This window comes from Oryza glaberrima, chromosome 1 (assembly GCF_000147395.1).
Source record: "Oryza glaberrima chromosome 1, OglaRS2, whole genome shotgun sequence".
NCBI classification, from domain to species: domain Eukaryota; kingdom Viridiplantae; phylum Streptophyta; class Magnoliopsida; order Poales; family Poaceae; genus Oryza; species Oryza glaberrima.
In genome coordinates, this window is record NC_068326.1 from 38,847,691 (window position 1) to 38,864,231 (window position 16,541).

The following is a 16,541-nucleotide window of genomic DNA, read 5'->3' on the forward strand; positions in this document are numbered from 1 at the left end:
TATTCACATATTCGTGAATGCAAGTCTGCTTGTTAGGCTACAGACAATGGCAGCAATTTGCCTTGCTTAAAAATACCAAAAAGAAAATAATAATAATAATGACACGCTGAAGTGGTTGCGCGAATCAGTAGCAGTATGTGGCATGGACCAAGCAAACATAAGCGCAGATAGCTGCTGGACCAAACAATTACAAGTGGCCATAAGACCATTACATCATGAAACGCAGTCATGATTCATCCATTATATATTCCAACCTAAGAGAACCACAAAAAGGTACAGCGGATGGAAATCGGTGGAATTTGTGTTCTTTTTTGTCGAACAGTACTTATTGCCAAATTAAGTGACATCCCGTTACAACCAATTAACAAGAATCGCGATCTTCAGCCACACTAGAAGGTTGATCAATTAGATTCAAATGCAAGCTACTCGACCTCAGCTAGGTATGTCGGGCTTTTGATATACAGCTTCTAGGCATTCTTTAGCCCGATGAACTTTCGACTGGAGATAGAAGCTCCCATTCTTAGCATTCCTCTCAAACATAGTATCGTATTTCTGCAAAAGTATTTCAACAAGACAGAAATTCAATGCTAGTTTCTGGCTAGAGCAAATGACTGCCATGTGCTTTTAACAGTCTTAATTGGCATGAAATTGACACAGAAGAACTAAAACCCACTTGCTGGAATGCATCAAGTTAATGAAAGCACATTGTCACAAACCTGGACGATCTCTTCCCAAGTCGACTTTTCGCTGATACCTAGTATTTGCCGGGCTTCTTGCTCAGTCATGGCCTTGCTGGCCCTTCGAATACCATTTATAGCTTCCTGGGCAGCTCCAGTTTTGTTTGCATCTACAGGACAAAGGTAGAATTTATTATTAATTTCATTAGGGAATGCGTGGCATGGATGGTATAGTCAAAAGAGATGCAAAGGAAGCAAATGCTTCCATATAAATTGGAAGCATACAAAGTAGGCTACTTAAGCTATGTTGAGCAACATTTAGAATGGACCGCAAAATCATTGATTGCCTTTCAGAAAAAAATGTGTGCCATGGAACATTTAGCAATGCAGTCACAAATTCACAGATGTCGCTTTAGATAATAATAAAAAAATTAGATGTTTTAGCATAAATATTGGTAGAAGGTTATGGCAGGGAAAAGCTGTGTTCAACAATATCTGTACTGGAAAATTATCAGACAGTTCACAATCATATGCAATCAACAGTCTGCTAATCTTCAAGCAAACTATTTGGAACAGTGTAATATGCAAGATCCCATTAACTCAGTCATGATCGAGAATCATCAAAAGTTACAGGTTACAAGCACAGCCTAAAATTGTTGTATGATCCACATAGGCATAACAAGGATGTGAACTAAACTACTAAAGAACCATGATGCAAAAGCTGAATCAAGTTGAAGGCATCATTTTGATTTTATCAAATGGTTATTTAAATCATCAGATGACTTCAATAATCAATACACAACATAACACATATTTGTAGTACAAGCAGTTAGTCAGTGATAAATATATGAAAGAAACTAAGGGTGTGTTTGGTTGCTTGTATGTCCCTAGCCAGGCTCGTATGACTCATCCTGGATGAGGCTGGCCTGGATAAAGTGGTACAATCTGACTTGTTTGGTTGTCGTATCAGCTTAGCCCGGATAGCACGAGATGTTGTTTGGTTGCTTGCATGAGAAAGTGTGGCACATGATCAATTTTATTTGGTTGGTTGCATGAAACCGAGTTTGTTAACTTTTTTTTTTTGTTGAAGGTGAAATAAAAATGTACAAATAACTATAGTTAGATTATCTCATTTAAATTGTGAAAATTTAGCACACGCTGACTAATCCTCGCTGAAAAATAATCGTTCAATACTAATCCGATCAACAGTAGCCCGGATTGGATAATCATTAAAAAAACACTCAACTACAGTATTTGATCGGGCTTAAAAGTAATCGATCGGTTAGAGAAAAAAAGAAAAGAAAAGGAAAAAAAATTATCGCTGCTGTTGCCTTTCTCGTTCCTATTGCCGCCGGAGTCCACGCTGCTTATCGCCGCTCAATCCTCACCGCCGGACCACGCAGCTCGCTCCCCACCGCCGAACTCCTAGATGCTCATCGCTCGACTCCGCAGCCGAGCTCCCCACAAGATCCCATCGCCTGCCTCCCCACCGAATCCTGTTGCCTGTTCAGACTCTGCCATTAGCCGGATGGCTCTCGCCCCGCCGTCGTGGCCAGCGACAAGCTCCAGGCTACCGGATCTGCTGCCTAGGAGCTTGTGGCCACCGGATCCGGCATCTTCTGCCGGGCTTCTTCTCCCTCTTCAACTTCAAGCCCCTTCTTCCCCGGCCGGCCTCCTGAAGCCCCTTCTTCTTCCCAGCGCAGAAAGACCACGCCGGTCCTCGGTGCTCCTCGATTGGCCGTGAATACTCGTAGGCGAACAGCAAGAAGAGAGGGGTAGGAGGATAGGGAAGATACAAATGAGACTGTGGAGGTGAGTGGACTGCAGGCGTGTGCATCACCCAGTCACACGCTTGCACCCGCGCCTGCATCCGCTCAGCCAGGCTGAGGAGCGAAGCTCATTTCTTGCGTTCCTCTCGGGCCAGGCTGTGGAGGGAATCTTGCACCTAGGGGGCCTGGCTGAGATCTTGGAACAGGCAACCAAACAGGCCGAAGTTGCATAGGCGGGTGCGAGCCAAGACACATGCAGCCAACCAAACACACCCTAACAGACTGGAAATAGCACATGCTTGTTACAGATGCCAACAAGAAAAATAACACAGGTCAGGATCAAGTTAGGTGCTTATTTCTTGTCCATTAATTTCACAGTAAGTTATTTTTTGGTATCCTCAATTTGACTGGCAAAAAAATCGTGTATAGTGCCCAGCACCACCATACTAGCATCCAAACCGTGCTAACAAAGAAACCACAAGGAACAGGGCAAAATGCTGCATATGTTCAGAATACTCAAAATACCATTTGGGCTACACAACAATGAGTAAGTCACAACGAATCCAATTAACAACAACTATTACTGTGGTTATCAATCACGATTTGTAAAACGGCATGTTAAGGGGTACCAGCAGCAAGATTGAGATTGAGTAAGAACAGCTCATGAGAGGAAGAGATGGGATACTCACTGACGATGGCTTGGCGATACGCCTGGACCGCGGCCCTGCCCAGCACGGTGCCGCCGATGACGAGGAGATTCGCGAGAAGCCTAGCAGCCTGACAAATTAGGAGTTTCAGAAAAGGTAAATTAGGAGCATGGGGGAAGGATTGACAAGAACAAATCACTAGTAAAAAATCAAATCCGAAAAAAGAAAAATCCATTATCAGCATACCATCTCGCTTGTATCCTCCTCTTCCTTCGCTGGCGTTGGCGGCGGCGGCGGTGGAACCCTAGTTGTGACCTCGACGGAAGTGGGCGCTCGCGGTGGGGGCGGCGCAAAGCAGCGACTCCCAATGGGCGGGGAGGCGCACGGGGAGAGCGCGCTGGCGGTGTTGCTCCCGCAGAAGCTGGAGATGACGGCGGCGAATCGCTGGCTGGTCCTCTCTCTCTCTCTCTCTCGGCGGCGGTGGCTTGGTGTTTGTGTCGGGCTTGGCTTTGTGAATCGGGGTTGCGAGGAGGAGCACTCGGGTTTGGCTTTGTGGATTCGGACTCGTCTTGGGAAGCACGAAAGACGAGTGGGTAGTGGAACCCGCACTAGGTTCGGCCCAAAGGTACAATCTATTACTGGGCCTAAATCCAGGCCCATTACATGCTATGGACTGTAAGTATTTCTTACATTCAGGCCCATTACATGTCATGAACTGTAAGTATTTCTTTCTTTTTGTTTTTTTGATTTTGAAGAGTGCTTTATTTGTATTGTGCTATCAGACCAGATTCAATTCAAATAACAATTGAGCTTCAATTCATATCCAGTTCATCATTGCCGTGCTATCGCACACAATTCATATATGTACAGATTAAGGTATATATATCTCGCAAAACACCTTGAGTGACTAAAGATAAGTCAAACAGTCAGTCATGAAACGTCGTCAGTCTGTGTTTGGGCCTTCACATTGCCATCGTCACCACCGTAATTGTTGTACTTGTACGTGGTGGCGCACAAAAGGAAGTAGCCCAAGTTGACGGCGGCGAGCACGGCGAGCGTCCAGTACACGCAGTCCAGCCGCGACGCGTTCAGGTCGTCGGGCAACCACGTCGTGCCCCTCCTCACCGCGTCCACCGCCGCCGCGCTCAGGTACGACCCCGCCGCGATGAACAGCGGCGGCATCGCCGTCGCCGTGCCGCGCAGCGACGCCGGCAGCTCGCCGTAGAACAGCGCCGTGTTCCCCGGCAGGTGCAGCGCCTCCTCCGCGCCGGTCAGCGCCAGCTGCGGCACCAGCCACAGCACCGACATCGGCACGACCGCCGCCGCCGCCGCGGCGCGGCCGCGCGCGGCGCCGATCCGCCTCCGCTCGACGAGGGCCGCGACCGCCATGCTGGCGACGTTGAGGGCGTGGCCGAGCCCGACGCGGCGTAGCGGGGTGATCGCGAGCTTGCCGGCGGCGGCGCAGAGCGGCGCGGCGACGCGGTCGAAGAGCGCGGCGGCGAGGACGAAGGCGGCGAGCACGGTGACCGTGATGGAGGCCGCCGGGACGGCGAAGCGCGGGCCGACGGCGCGGTCCATGGTGAGCGCCTGGAGGACGGTGAGGCTCACCTGCGCGTTCACCGTCACGCTGACGAGGATCCCCGACGACCAGAGCGGCAGCACGCGCACCACCGACTTCACGTCCTCCACCTGCTGCACTGTGCACAGCCGCCACGGCTTCGCCACCGACCCGTCCTCCTCCCTCGTCTCCCCCGCCACCACCATGGCCGCTCGGTTCAAAAACCTAACAAATTTCTTCAAAATTCGTTCATGTACATACGTTTTTGAACAATCTGTATTTGATTATTTGCATACCTGAATCTGTCACTTGGAGCTTGGTCAGCTCGTGGCACTGCGTCGTCACGATTGCATCCATGGTAATATTGGACTCGTGAACCCAAATCCACCGTTGCTTTCCTCGCCGCGGCGACGGCGACCCTGGCCATGGCCGTGAACGGGCTGCCCTTGGGGACGGGCCGGCGGTAATGGCGGGAGCCGAGGAGCAGCGCGGCGAGGGCGAGCCCGGTGGTGGCGACGCAGACGCCGAAGCCGAGGGCCCAGCTGACGCCGTCCTGCACGTAGACGAGGACCGTGTCGCCGGTCGCGTAGGAGGCGTACAGGAACGCGAAGTAGCAGCTGAAGAACCCGCCGCCCTGCCGCCGCCGCCGCGGCTGCCCCTCGCCGGCGAACTGGTCGGCGCCCAGCGCCGCCATGTTGTACCGCGTGCCGCCGTTGCCCGCGGCCAGGAGGCACAGCGCCGTGTAGAGGACGGCGGATTGCGCGGCGTTCGGCGGTTCGCACGACGTCGCGGTGGCGCCCCCGCCGCCGGCGCCACGCTGGCACGGCGGCGGGAGTAGCGACGGGAGCGCGGCCGTCAACGTGAACAGCACAAATGACTGCATGCGCATTTTTGCATCACGACATTATTGATTCCACAGACATATTTTCTCAGGTGGATTTACTCGTTTTCAAAGGTGGTTTACGATCTGGGACAGCTCAAACATTTTTGCAGTGATATTTACGCGCAGGTTAACCGCCTAGCCCCTTACTTAGTACTATTGATGACAAGACATAATAGAACACAGAAGATAGGTTTTCGCTAGTGATATAATGGTTTATGATTTGAGACAACCTCAAACATTTACGTTGCGATATTAGTTTTATTGATGACGAGACACAATAGAACGTGTAAATGTAGGTTTTCAGTTTTTCACTAGTGGTTTAATGGTATATGATTTGAGACAGCCTCAAACATTCTCACTACGATATTATTTTGGACCGCCCGTGAAGAATAAATTAAGGATGGCACTAAAAAAATTGATATATGTACTTAGTATGTTATAATTGGTTATTATTAACCCACGAACCACACGCAGGTTAACTACTTACTCCATTCATCTCATAATATAATGGATTTTGACTTTTTGCTTACGCTGTTTGACCATTCGTCTTATTTAAAAAATTTTAGAATTATTATTTATTTTATTTGTGACTTACTTTATTATCTAAAGTACTTTAAGCACAACTTTTCTTTTTTATATTTGCACAAATTTTTTAATAAAACAAGTGGTCAAACAGTGCAAGTAAAAGTTAAAATCACTTATATTATGAGACGGAGGGAGTAAATCCTTAATTATTTGGTGTCGACGATGATTACATATACTCCCTCCATTTCGAAACGTTTGACACCATTGACTTTTTAGCACATGTTTAACCGTTCGTCTTATTCAAAAACTTTTGTGAAATATATAAAATTATATGCTACATAAAAATATATTTAATAATGAATCAAATGATAGGAAAAAAATTAATAATTACTTAAATTTTTTAATAAAACGAACGGTCAAACATGTTTTAAAAAGTCAACGGCGTCAAACATTTCGAAACGGAAGGAGTATAAAAAAACGATGAGGTTGCATGCTTACAAGGAGGGAGAAGATGAGGCCGGCGACGGCGATGGGATAGGGGCCGAAGAAGGCGTCGGAGAGGGCGGCGGCGAGGACGGGGGCGAGCTGCATGCAGCCGCGGACGACGTTGGAGATCTGGGCGGCGTGGATGGCCTTCACGTTGTACTTGTGCACCAGGTACACGATGAGGTTGCTGCTCGTCGCGCTCATCGCCATCCCCAACCCTACCACGCTTCCTGCACACATACATTAAGTCGTAGTAACATTTTATTAAAACACCTACAAATGCACAAATTTTTGTACGACGAAACTTAATTAACGTGTCAAGCCATGTAGTGCATGTGTATACTCTAATGTGTAGCTATAATAACTAGCTAATTACTCAAAATGAAATTAATGCAAGTGCATGGGAGATGGTATATAGACCTGCGAGAAACGGAATAGTAGTGATCCAGCCTCCTTTCTTCGTGTGGTTTTCATGGTCGGATGCCATATATTATACTGCCCTGGTACCGGTAATTAAGCTAGCTTGATATAACTGGATTGTGACTAATAATCAGTTAATTATAATTATAAGTAGCAGAGATTAATTAACCGATTGAGCTACTTGGTCATGGTACTGAGATGGACGTATGCATATATTGAAATATATAGGCATGCACACACATGAAGAATGGAAGATCATATCTATCGATCGATCGAAGGTAGTGCACGTACAATGATGAAGGGAATAATTTCACATGGCGGCTAGCTGACCCTAAGCTATACAGATCTACCTATATAAAAACAGCAGCAGTATATTTACTGTTCATCCATTGCCTACCGGTGATTTGGAGTATCATATACTGTATCTATCTGCAGCCATGGAGCTAAAGCATAGGTCTGCCACTAACTGGCTGGTGATCACTGAGATGATGAGAGGATATATACCTCCATTTTGTCTCACAGGATTTATTAAACTAACGACGATTATATTCGATCGAGCTGCTCTGTGTTATTACTATTATTGTCACCAATCGATGCAATCGATCTATAGCTACTTACTACCTCCATATTTTAATGTATGACACCGTTGACTTTTTATCCAACGTTTGACCATTCATCTTATTTAAAAAATTTATGTAATTATCATTTATTTTATTGTGATTTGATTCATCATCAAATGTTTTTTAAATATGGCATAAACATTTTCATGTTTGCACAAAAAATTTAAATAAAACGAATGGTCAAACGTTGGTCGAAAAGTCAACGGTGTCATACATTAAAATACGGAAGGAGTAATTAGTAGTAACAAATTAATCGAAATAAACAAAGTTGAGCAAGCAAATTAAAGAATGCAGCCAGATGTGTGTGCACTGATGGACCCGGCATGTCGTGTCGTCTATATATCGATCGAATATAACGGTACGACGACTTCCGCCAAACGACGATCGATATATATATATATGATGATCAATTCGATCGTCGATGGTTATTAAAAAAAAAGAAAAAAATCGTCGATCGATCGATCGTGATGGCGCCATGTATGTCGACACCCCCTTGATCGCTGATCGTTAGTTCGTTGGTTGGTCCGGGCGGAGCGGGGCCTCGAGATGCGTGCCACCGGGAGGAACGCGGGATGAGCACATGGCTGTCCTCATCCACTGCTGCTGGGGCCCACCAGGTCCTGTGTGCATGCATACGCTAATTAACGGCATGTCTAGTTCCAAGACAAAATTTTTCACGCTTTCACGTTAAATATTTGGACACATGCATGTAGTATTAAATGTATAAAAAAAATAATTACATAGTTCTCTTGGAAATTACGAGACAAAGCCTAATTGTGCCATGATTTGATAATGTGGTGTTACAGTAAACATTTGCTAATGACGGATTAATTAGGCTTAATAAATTCGTCTCGCAATTTCTTAGCTGAATCTATTATTTGTTTTGTTATTAGACTACGTTTAATACTTCAAATTTATATTCGCATATCCGATGTGGCATGCTGGGATATTTTTTTGGACACAAGTCGTCTGCAGTACTGCATGTGCAGTACTGCATGGGATCTCAATTGTAATTTTTTTTGTCAACTAAACAAAGCCTAAAGCCAATGCCTGTCTGCTAAATTCTCGCCGACACACTGTGGATGAACTTCCGGCCATATATATTTTCCCAATGATCGATCGTCACATGATAAGCTATAGTAAGTTCATCACGCGTGGTTCCCGTTTAGCGACAAAGAGATATAAAATTATTCTACATAAATATTTAAAACATAATTTATTGAATTGGTAGTTTACATAATTTATTGAATTGGTAGTTTACGTACTCCGCGGGAAACTCGTAGGAATTTTAGAGGAGAAATATCATTAGACTAATTAATTGGGGCTGCCTACGGCTCAGGCGTCCGACGATTTCAAGAAAAATCGGGTCAGCGCCCGATTTACGTACAAAACTATTTTAAACTGATTTTTCTCCTAAATTACTTATCCAAATCATGATCCAACTGCACCATTAAATTTGTTGCAATTAAATCTTCAAAACAAGACCACACATTGATATATTCCGACGAAAAAAAATTTAGCTTATTATTGAATTATTTTTAAATGTTGCACGATGTTCCACCAGGTATATCGGAATTGTTTCACTAAGTAGATCAAAAATGTTTCACTCATTTAAATTGGGTGTTGTTTCACCTTATATAAAAACAATGTTTCAACAAATAGCGAAAGAATGTTTCAGTTAACTGCAACATTAGATCTATACATAGTGAAACATTGTGAGTACACTAGGTGAAACATTTTTTGGTGGAACAAAAAATAAACCAAATTCCCTTAATAGGGGTTTCCAAAATATGTGGTTTTTTTGTTGCAATGGAATGTTTCGTTCACTGCAACATTAGATCTATACATAGTGAAACATTGTGAGTACACTAGGTAAAACATTTTTTGGTGGAACAAAAAATAAACCAAATTCCCTTAATAGGGGGTTTCCAAAATATGTGGGTTTTTTTGTTGCAATGTAATGTTTCAGTTCACTGTAACATTAGAACTATACACAATGAAACATTGTAAATACACTTGGTGAAACATCTTTTGTGAAACAAGGAGAGGGATAAGTGGGTGGGTTCAGATAGGGAGAGGGGAGCGCACACATGGGGGGAGGGGGAGCGACCGATTTTTCCCACCTCCCTCGGTCGCCCGATTTTAATCATTTTCTTAATTAATTGAGTAGATAGATAAAGAGATGGTGCCTCCGATTTCTTAAGGGAATTTAAACCATGCATGAGATTTGAGATCATGCTAAAAATCCACCCAAAAAAAGTGAAGGAAAAGAAGGATTCCCATGGAATTTTTTCAACAAAATCTTATTTGTTAATTTTTAAATTGCTTGGGTTTTCCTCCTAATTAAGAACCTAATTGACTGAAATGTTTGAATTCCCGTATATCAAAACCGGTGTAGTGTATAAAATTTGAATTATAAAAATGTTTATATAGGGGTCGTATATGCGAAGAATATAGTACTACAAATTATCTGATGATGGTTTTAAGTACTGAAAAGCATATTCTTATCAGTACTTGTGAGAAAAAAGATTGGGAAATAATTCTTTTAGTACAGGTCATACCTAAATCGTTACAAATTCAGCAACTTTGCTTAACAAATTACTAATTTACTACTCCCTCTGTCCTAAAATATAATAACTTTTAGCTCTCAGGATTTGTCCCAAAATATAACAACTTATCCACCAACATTCTCTTCCGAACCAATCACAACACTCCACCATTCAGGCCCCGTTTAGTTCCTAAAAAGTTTTTCCCGAAAACATCACATCGAATCTTTGAACGTATGCATGGAGCATTAAATATAGATTAAAAGAAAAACTAATTGCACAGTTAAGGGAGAAATCGCGAGACGAATCTTTTGAGTCTAATTAGTCCATGATTAGCCATAAGTGCTACAGTAACCCACATATGCTAATGATGGATTAATTAGGCTCAAAAGATTCATCTTGCGGTTTCCATGCGAGTTATGAAACTAGTTTTTTCATTCGTGTCCGAAAACCCCTTCCGACATCCGGTCAAACATCCGAGTGACACCCAAAAATTTTCATTTCCTGAACTAAACAGGCCCTCACTTTTCCCATCTACCTCCACTACTCATCCAATCACAATCATCCATCACCCACTTCTACCTACCTTCTTAATAACCGTGTCCATCTTTAAAACTTATTCTGGGATAGAGGAAATACCAGTAGTCTACAGAAAAAGAAAGATACAGTACAGCCGGGGTACAACCACATGGGTATGAGCTCATCATGTGTCCCAAATGTCCAATTCACACTGCCACCGGTGACCGTCGATTAAAGCTACCTCCTGCAGCATGTATTCATAGCCGTCCTTTTTATTTGGTGTATGCAATTTTTGTACAGCGCTGCTATAGCTACTACTTGTCAGCTGCTGTATAATGCTCAACTGTTTCTTTTTCGGTTTTGTCGTGATTTCATGCATCTCAAATCCCAACTAGTTAGTTCAATATGGTTTAATCCATTATCTAAAAAAAAACTAGTTCAATATGTATCCTTTTATTTCAAACTACCCCATTGCTACAACTTGAAAAATATCATTCATATTTGTATCCTTGGTCATCCAAAAAATTGCATCGTATCGATAATATAAGACACGTCCAAATCACATTATATCAGTTCCTGTTTGTAACCCCGGTGCCTGTTGCTATCAGCCAAATTGTTATTGAATTATTATTGCATTATTATTATTGGATGGTTAGATGACAAATCCGACCTCACCTTCTGCCATCGCTTGGCAAGAAGCTAAGCTATAGCTACCCTTCCAAACAAGAGAGAGCTTCTTGAATTGAAGTAAACCAAAGAGCGTATATTTTTTCCCCTTAGCTTCAGATCCAGGCTTGTGCTAGCTAGCCAGCTACCGGCCGGCGTTCGAGACGACGGCGCTCGCCGGCCGGCCGTCCGTGGCGGCGGCGGCGGCGTCCATGGACTGCGCGGTGGTCCAGATCGTGATGCAGGTGGTCCTGAGGAGGAGCATCTGCAGGCTGCAGGAAGTCTTCCGCGTGGCGGTGGAGCTCGGCGCGGCGATCCTCGCGGCGGTGCGGTTGTCCGGCATGGCTTCCCGCCGGCCGACGACGACGCCGTCTTCGCCGGCGGCCGCATCAAGGACGACGACGTACTACTACTCGCCGGTGGCGGCCTCCATGATCGGCATGTCCAGGCTTGACAGGCACTAGCTAGGGTGAGCTATACAGATCGATCATGTGCTTTGCCTTTGTTAAATAATCATATCGTTAATTTGTCTGATAATCAAATTGAGTTGAGTGCTGTTTATACAATTAGAGGCATGTATATGGACATGACGATGGTCAATTGATTGTTTGAGAAACTAAAATTGCGTGGCGACATACAAATGATTATTTCATTGAGATTCAAGATATGTTTCTTACTAGCTACCCCTTAATATTTTCTTGTGCGTTCATTTGATTTTTTTTATTTCAGTTTGCTGATCTTGATTTATCTGTATGTAATCGTATTCAACCTTAATTACCAAAAAGGTTAACAATACAGTGTATATTGGCACTTTGGCAGATCTCTGAACTTCGAATTCAGAGGTTAACAGAAACAGGAAGGGGTCGATTATGCATAGATCGAACAAATTAACTAAAGATCATTTCATCTGATGAATTTAGAGATTAATTAATTAGGGTCTTCCTTGAGAGAAATGGATTAAAAATACGAGACAAATCATTATATATTGTGGCAGCATATATGTACGGCCCGTTTTATCCTGAGATTCAATTTATTTAACTTCATCGTGTTTGAAAATATATGTATCAAACATATTTTGTTTCGTTAAGATAATTAAAGTTTGACCAATAAATACTCTATTTGGATATTCTATCTCCGTCCTAGCTAATACACGATTGGACACCGATCCTTCTACAAACTAGGTGATACCCCGCACTTTGCTACGGGATTCATGTATGAATATATGTTAAATATTGTCGAAATGATGAAAGTTGAAATGTTGAGAAAATAATGTGAGGAAGATGGTTTGACACATACTTGTTGATCTCTATAATATAATATTGTAGATGATGTGTCATGCTTGTATGAGATTTAAAATAGGCTAGAATAATAATTGATATTGAGTGAAGATGTGGCATGCTTGTATGGGATTTTAAATGGGCTATAGTAATAGCTAGTGGGTGATGATGTGGCATGCTTGCATGTTGAGCTTTAACTTCTAATAATTGTTAGTGGGTATCAAATATATAGAAAGTATAAATTCATAGTATATACTAGCTACGAGATGTCCAATCATCTACTCTACTAGTTAGCTATATTTCGGGACGGAGGTAATGATTTTCTTACATAAAACTGAAATACATTAGATTTGCATCGAAACAAACTTAATCATGATTATTTGTATAATGTTGGTCAAAACCTTGTCTTAACGAAATAAAATAGACATATTTTCAACCAAGGGGATACTATATGTAGTCCATCTTTCCCTACGTATAATTCATATATATCCAGGTCTAGCCGAAATGATTGCTATCTTATGATGACTAATTAAGTCCTAATGTATATGAGTGTTAGGTACATACGTACGTATGCAATACTAATGCTATTGAGATCAAGATTCATGATTTAGGAATTAATTAATTAAGGTCACAACACAAATTGTGTCCACTAATAATAAAGCATCTGAAAACAATTGCGTAATTAACTATGCATGCATGTCAGCAAAAAAATATGCAGAAAAGAGGAGAAAAATGAATTATTGCTCTGAGTATGTATAGTGGACATGGACACATGGTGGTCTTCCCTTGAGAATACGATCTTGTAGCTGATCGATCGCATGTTTGTCTGGAGGTCCCAATGCAAATTAATTTGTCGTCCATGCATATGCATCATGCATGGATAGCTCTATTGATTTAGATCTCTCCTTCTATATGCAAATGATATTTCATCGAGATTCAAAAGATACGTTTTTCACTACGTACCAGCTAGCTGTTAGTTTCTTAATTATGTGTTCCCCTTTACAGTTTTCCAAACTATGATTAATTTATGTGTGTGTAATCGTATGCGTCAACCTTAACTACCAAAAAGATTCAGAATACAGTACTGGCAAGGTCTCTGAACGATATAAGCTGAATACAGGGGTTAACAAAAAAAGGGACTATTCAGAGAACAAACTAATTGAAGATCGATCAATCCTCTGAATTTAGAGATTAATTTAATTAGGATCTTCCTTCAGAGAAATATATTAAATTCTAGGCAAATCACTATTGTGACATGATACAGTGATGGCCTGTTTTGTCCTGAGGCCCAATTTGTTTTAACGTCTACTCCCTCCGTTTTATTATTGTAAGCCGTTTTGATTTTTTAAATCAAATTTCTTTAAATTTTAAGAAAGTTTATAAAAAAATGTAGCAACATTTTTTTTAAAAAAATCAATATTACATTTAATGAAACTAATTCCATGCTAATTAAGTTTTTCTATAAACATGGTTAACTATAGTTTTAAAAAATTGGCTTAAAAAAATCAATGCAACCTATAATATGAAATGGAGGCTATATAATTCCATCCTTCCCTACATATAATCCTCCATATATATCCTGATCTTGCCGAGATGGCTGCTATATTATGACTAATTAAGTAATGAGTGTTAGGTACGTACAAATATATATATGTACAATAATTAATAATAATATTGAACAGAATCATGATTAAAAAATTAAGGTCGCAATTGCAAATTGTGTCCACTAATAATAAGTATCTGAAAACAATTGCTTAACTATACATGTCAGCGAAAAAAATGCAAAAAGGGGGAGAAAATGAATTAATTATTGCTCCGAGAGTACGTACGTGTACACGTATAGTGGACATGGACACACCCATGGTGGCCGGTGGCTCGATCGATCTTCCTTGAGAAGGAACCTCGATATATATATTGTAGCCGATCGTATGTTTGTCTTGATGAATATATGATGAGGTCTCAAATTTCTCTATCCATGGAAATATTGCTTTATTGATTTCTCCTTCGATATATTTTTTCCTTGGTTGTAATAAATCCCTCTCTATTAATTCCTCACGCAAAACAAAGAAAACCATTCCATGTCCATGCATGTCTATATGTTGCTGGCTAATTAAGAAGTAGGTATATGTACAAAGCAAATCTAGCGCTAGGTTAATTATCATGGGAAAATGTTGTCATTATTAACAAGACAAATGAAGTATACTTAGGAGATCAAATTTAACAGACTGATAAGAAACAGCACCTCGATCCCGATTCCCATTTAAAAGTAAAATTTCTTTTCTTCATTCGAAGATATATATTCGGTTTCACTTAATTGGAAGTTCAAATTCCTGCAATAAAAACCTTATATATGTACATTGCTTTAGGATGTACAAACTGTCTTCTGTTGTAAATCCATTTTTAACCATATTTTACTTGAGCAAAAGCCAAAGAGAAGCAATTAATGAATGTATGTAGGAGTATGAAATGCCGGAAGAAAAACAGATTAAAGAGGAGGTAAAAGACAAGGAACATGAGGATCTCGTTGAAATGAATCCAGAGGCCTGAAGGAGTGAAGGGCCGAATAGGCAAATATTGCTATATGGGCTTTCGTGCAGTAAAAGCTACTGTAGCCCGTTAAAATTTCAGCCCATAATCAGAGAACTGGCCCAACATTTTGGAATTGGTACACTCAAACGTGCCGCTGTTTGCAAAAACCTGTAGCTCAGGTCAAATTTCCGGATTTCCGTTTGCAAACAATTATGTGTTTCAACATTTTAGGTCGTCGATTGAAAAAACTAATACGCTGACCAAAACTTATGTCGCCAACACTCGTATATTATTAGCTGACATTATCAAACAAATTAAAATATAGCCTCTTTTTTTTTCTTTTTTCTTTTTTCTTTTTTTTTTTTTGCGATAGGCATGTGTGCGTTTCAAAAGAGATCAGGACATTTCTTCTCTGTTTCTTTCTGCAACGAAGATTAAGTCGTGCATTGTCCGACATGAAACCATGTGCTGTAGCCTGTAATTATCCTTTTATATACTCGAATTGTTGTGGTTCTGAACTGGAAAAGGATAGCCTTTTGAGTTTCGAATATATTACCAGCTTAATTAATTAATTTGATGGAGAATCATGCTCAAGGCAAAGTACCACAGAATGGGTCTTAGGTGAAGACAGTTTCTTGTCACGTCTGGTCAATCAGGCTTCATCTTCCTTCCCTCTTCTAGATCATCCAGCAACATATGCTTAACTAGAATAATTTATATTTTTTAACCAGCCCTTAACTTATTTTTTTAATAAAAAATGTCCAATGCATTCTTCGGGCTTTACATGACTTGAAGCAAATGCATTGTGCTACATTGCAAAAGTTCAGAATCATATGTCGAAGTTGCTTTCCAGCGTAGCGTCAGCGTGTTTTCTGTGGAGAAAAATAGCTTCCTCAGCATCTCTACACATGACTTCCCTTCTCTCTGTTGCCGCTTTCTCCACTTCATTTTGATTCTTTGTGGACCGTGGGTAATGCGTGTGCTTTTGTGTTGGTGGATGATTTGGAGAACAGAGTATATCCATTGGGGTTAGTTACTAAAGAATGAGATTTATTTTAATTTTTTAAAAAAATTGTGAGCATGTTGAGGATTAAACACATGATCTCAGAGTTAAAACCATATACCCTTTACCATTTAACTATCCAGTGTATATCAGATTAGCTACCAATCGATTGTACAATTAGCTATACGTGTCTTCGATCAAGAGAGGAAACTTAACTCATGAGCAATATGACTATGCTATGTACTGTTTTGCTAACCAACTTTAGTAGTACAAGTATGGGACAACATATATATGTACGTTGTACCATTTTCTTTTGCGATAGTACGTGCCATGTATATTAAGAGATATATTTTGTTAGTAGATCTCTTGGTAGACTAAGTTTTTTGTCATATTATTTTCAGCTTATTCATTGGATT

General features: G+C 41.3%; 3 protein-coding genes across 3 annotated transcripts; 1 reads left to right on the top strand and 2 right to left on the bottom strand.

The window, feature by feature from the left end:
* Positions 1-73: 73 nt before the first annotated feature.
* Positions 74-3,630, bottom strand: LOC127775135 (mitochondrial import inner membrane translocase subunit PAM16 like 2-like). The gene is made up of 4 exons (XM_052301451.1): positions 3,340-3,630; positions 3,136-3,223; positions 717-847; positions 74-552 (listed from the first exon to the last, which is right to left on the bottom strand). Exons 1-4 carry the CDS (start codon positions 3,340-3,342, stop codon positions 433-435), a joined length of 342 nt encoding a protein of 113 aa, XP_052157411.1. The 5' UTR covers positions 3,343-3,630; the 3' UTR covers positions 74-432.
* A 256-nt stretch (positions 3,631-3,886) lies between these two features.
* Positions 3,887-7,279, bottom strand: LOC127775108 (protein NRT1/ PTR FAMILY 2.3-like). Its single transcript, XM_052301418.1, has 4 exons — positions 6,966-7,279; positions 6,558-6,775; positions 4,948-5,528; positions 3,887-4,876 (listed from the first exon to the last, which is right to left on the bottom strand). The coding sequence occupies exons 1-4, from the start codon at positions 7,030-7,032 to the stop codon at positions 4,024-4,026; spliced, it is 1,719 nt and encodes a 572-aa protein (XP_052157378.1). The 5' UTR covers positions 7,033-7,279; the 3' UTR covers positions 3,887-4,023.
* A 4,031-nt stretch (positions 7,280-11,310) lies between these two features.
* On the top strand, positions 11,311-12,005 carry LOC127757396 (uncharacterized). Its single transcript, XM_052282899.1, has one exon. It carries the CDS (start codon positions 11,529-11,531, stop codon positions 11,778-11,780), a length of 252 nt encoding a protein of 83 aa, XP_052138859.1. The 5' UTR covers positions 11,311-11,528; the 3' UTR covers positions 11,781-12,005.
* Positions 12,006-16,541: the final 4,536 nt, after the last annotated feature.

Coding starts and splice junctions, on each gene's coding strand:
- LOC127775135 (XM_052301451.1), bottom strand. Junction 848..3,135: donor GTATCGCCAAGCCATCGTCA/GTGAGTATCCCA, acceptor TTTGTCCTGTAG/ATGCAAACAAAACTGGAGCT. Junction 553..716: donor CTTGGGAAGAGATCGTCCAG/GTTTGTGACAAT, acceptor ATACTTTTGCAG/AAATACGATACTATGTTTGA.
- LOC127775108 (XM_052301418.1), bottom strand. CDS start 7,032: ATGGCATCCGACCATGAAAACCACACGAAGAAAGGAGGCTGGATCACT. Junction 6,776..6,965: donor TACTATTCCGTTTCTCGCAG/GTCTATATACCA, acceptor GTATGTGTGCAG/GAAGCGTGGTAGGGTTGGGG. Junction 5,529..6,557: donor GCCTCATCTTCTCCCTCCTT/GTAAGCATGCAA, acceptor ATGCGCATGCAG/TCATTTGTGCTGTTCACGTT.
- LOC127757396 (XM_052282899.1), top strand. CDS start 11,529: ATGGACTGCGCGGTGGTCCAGATCGTGATGCAGGTGGTCCTGAGGAGG.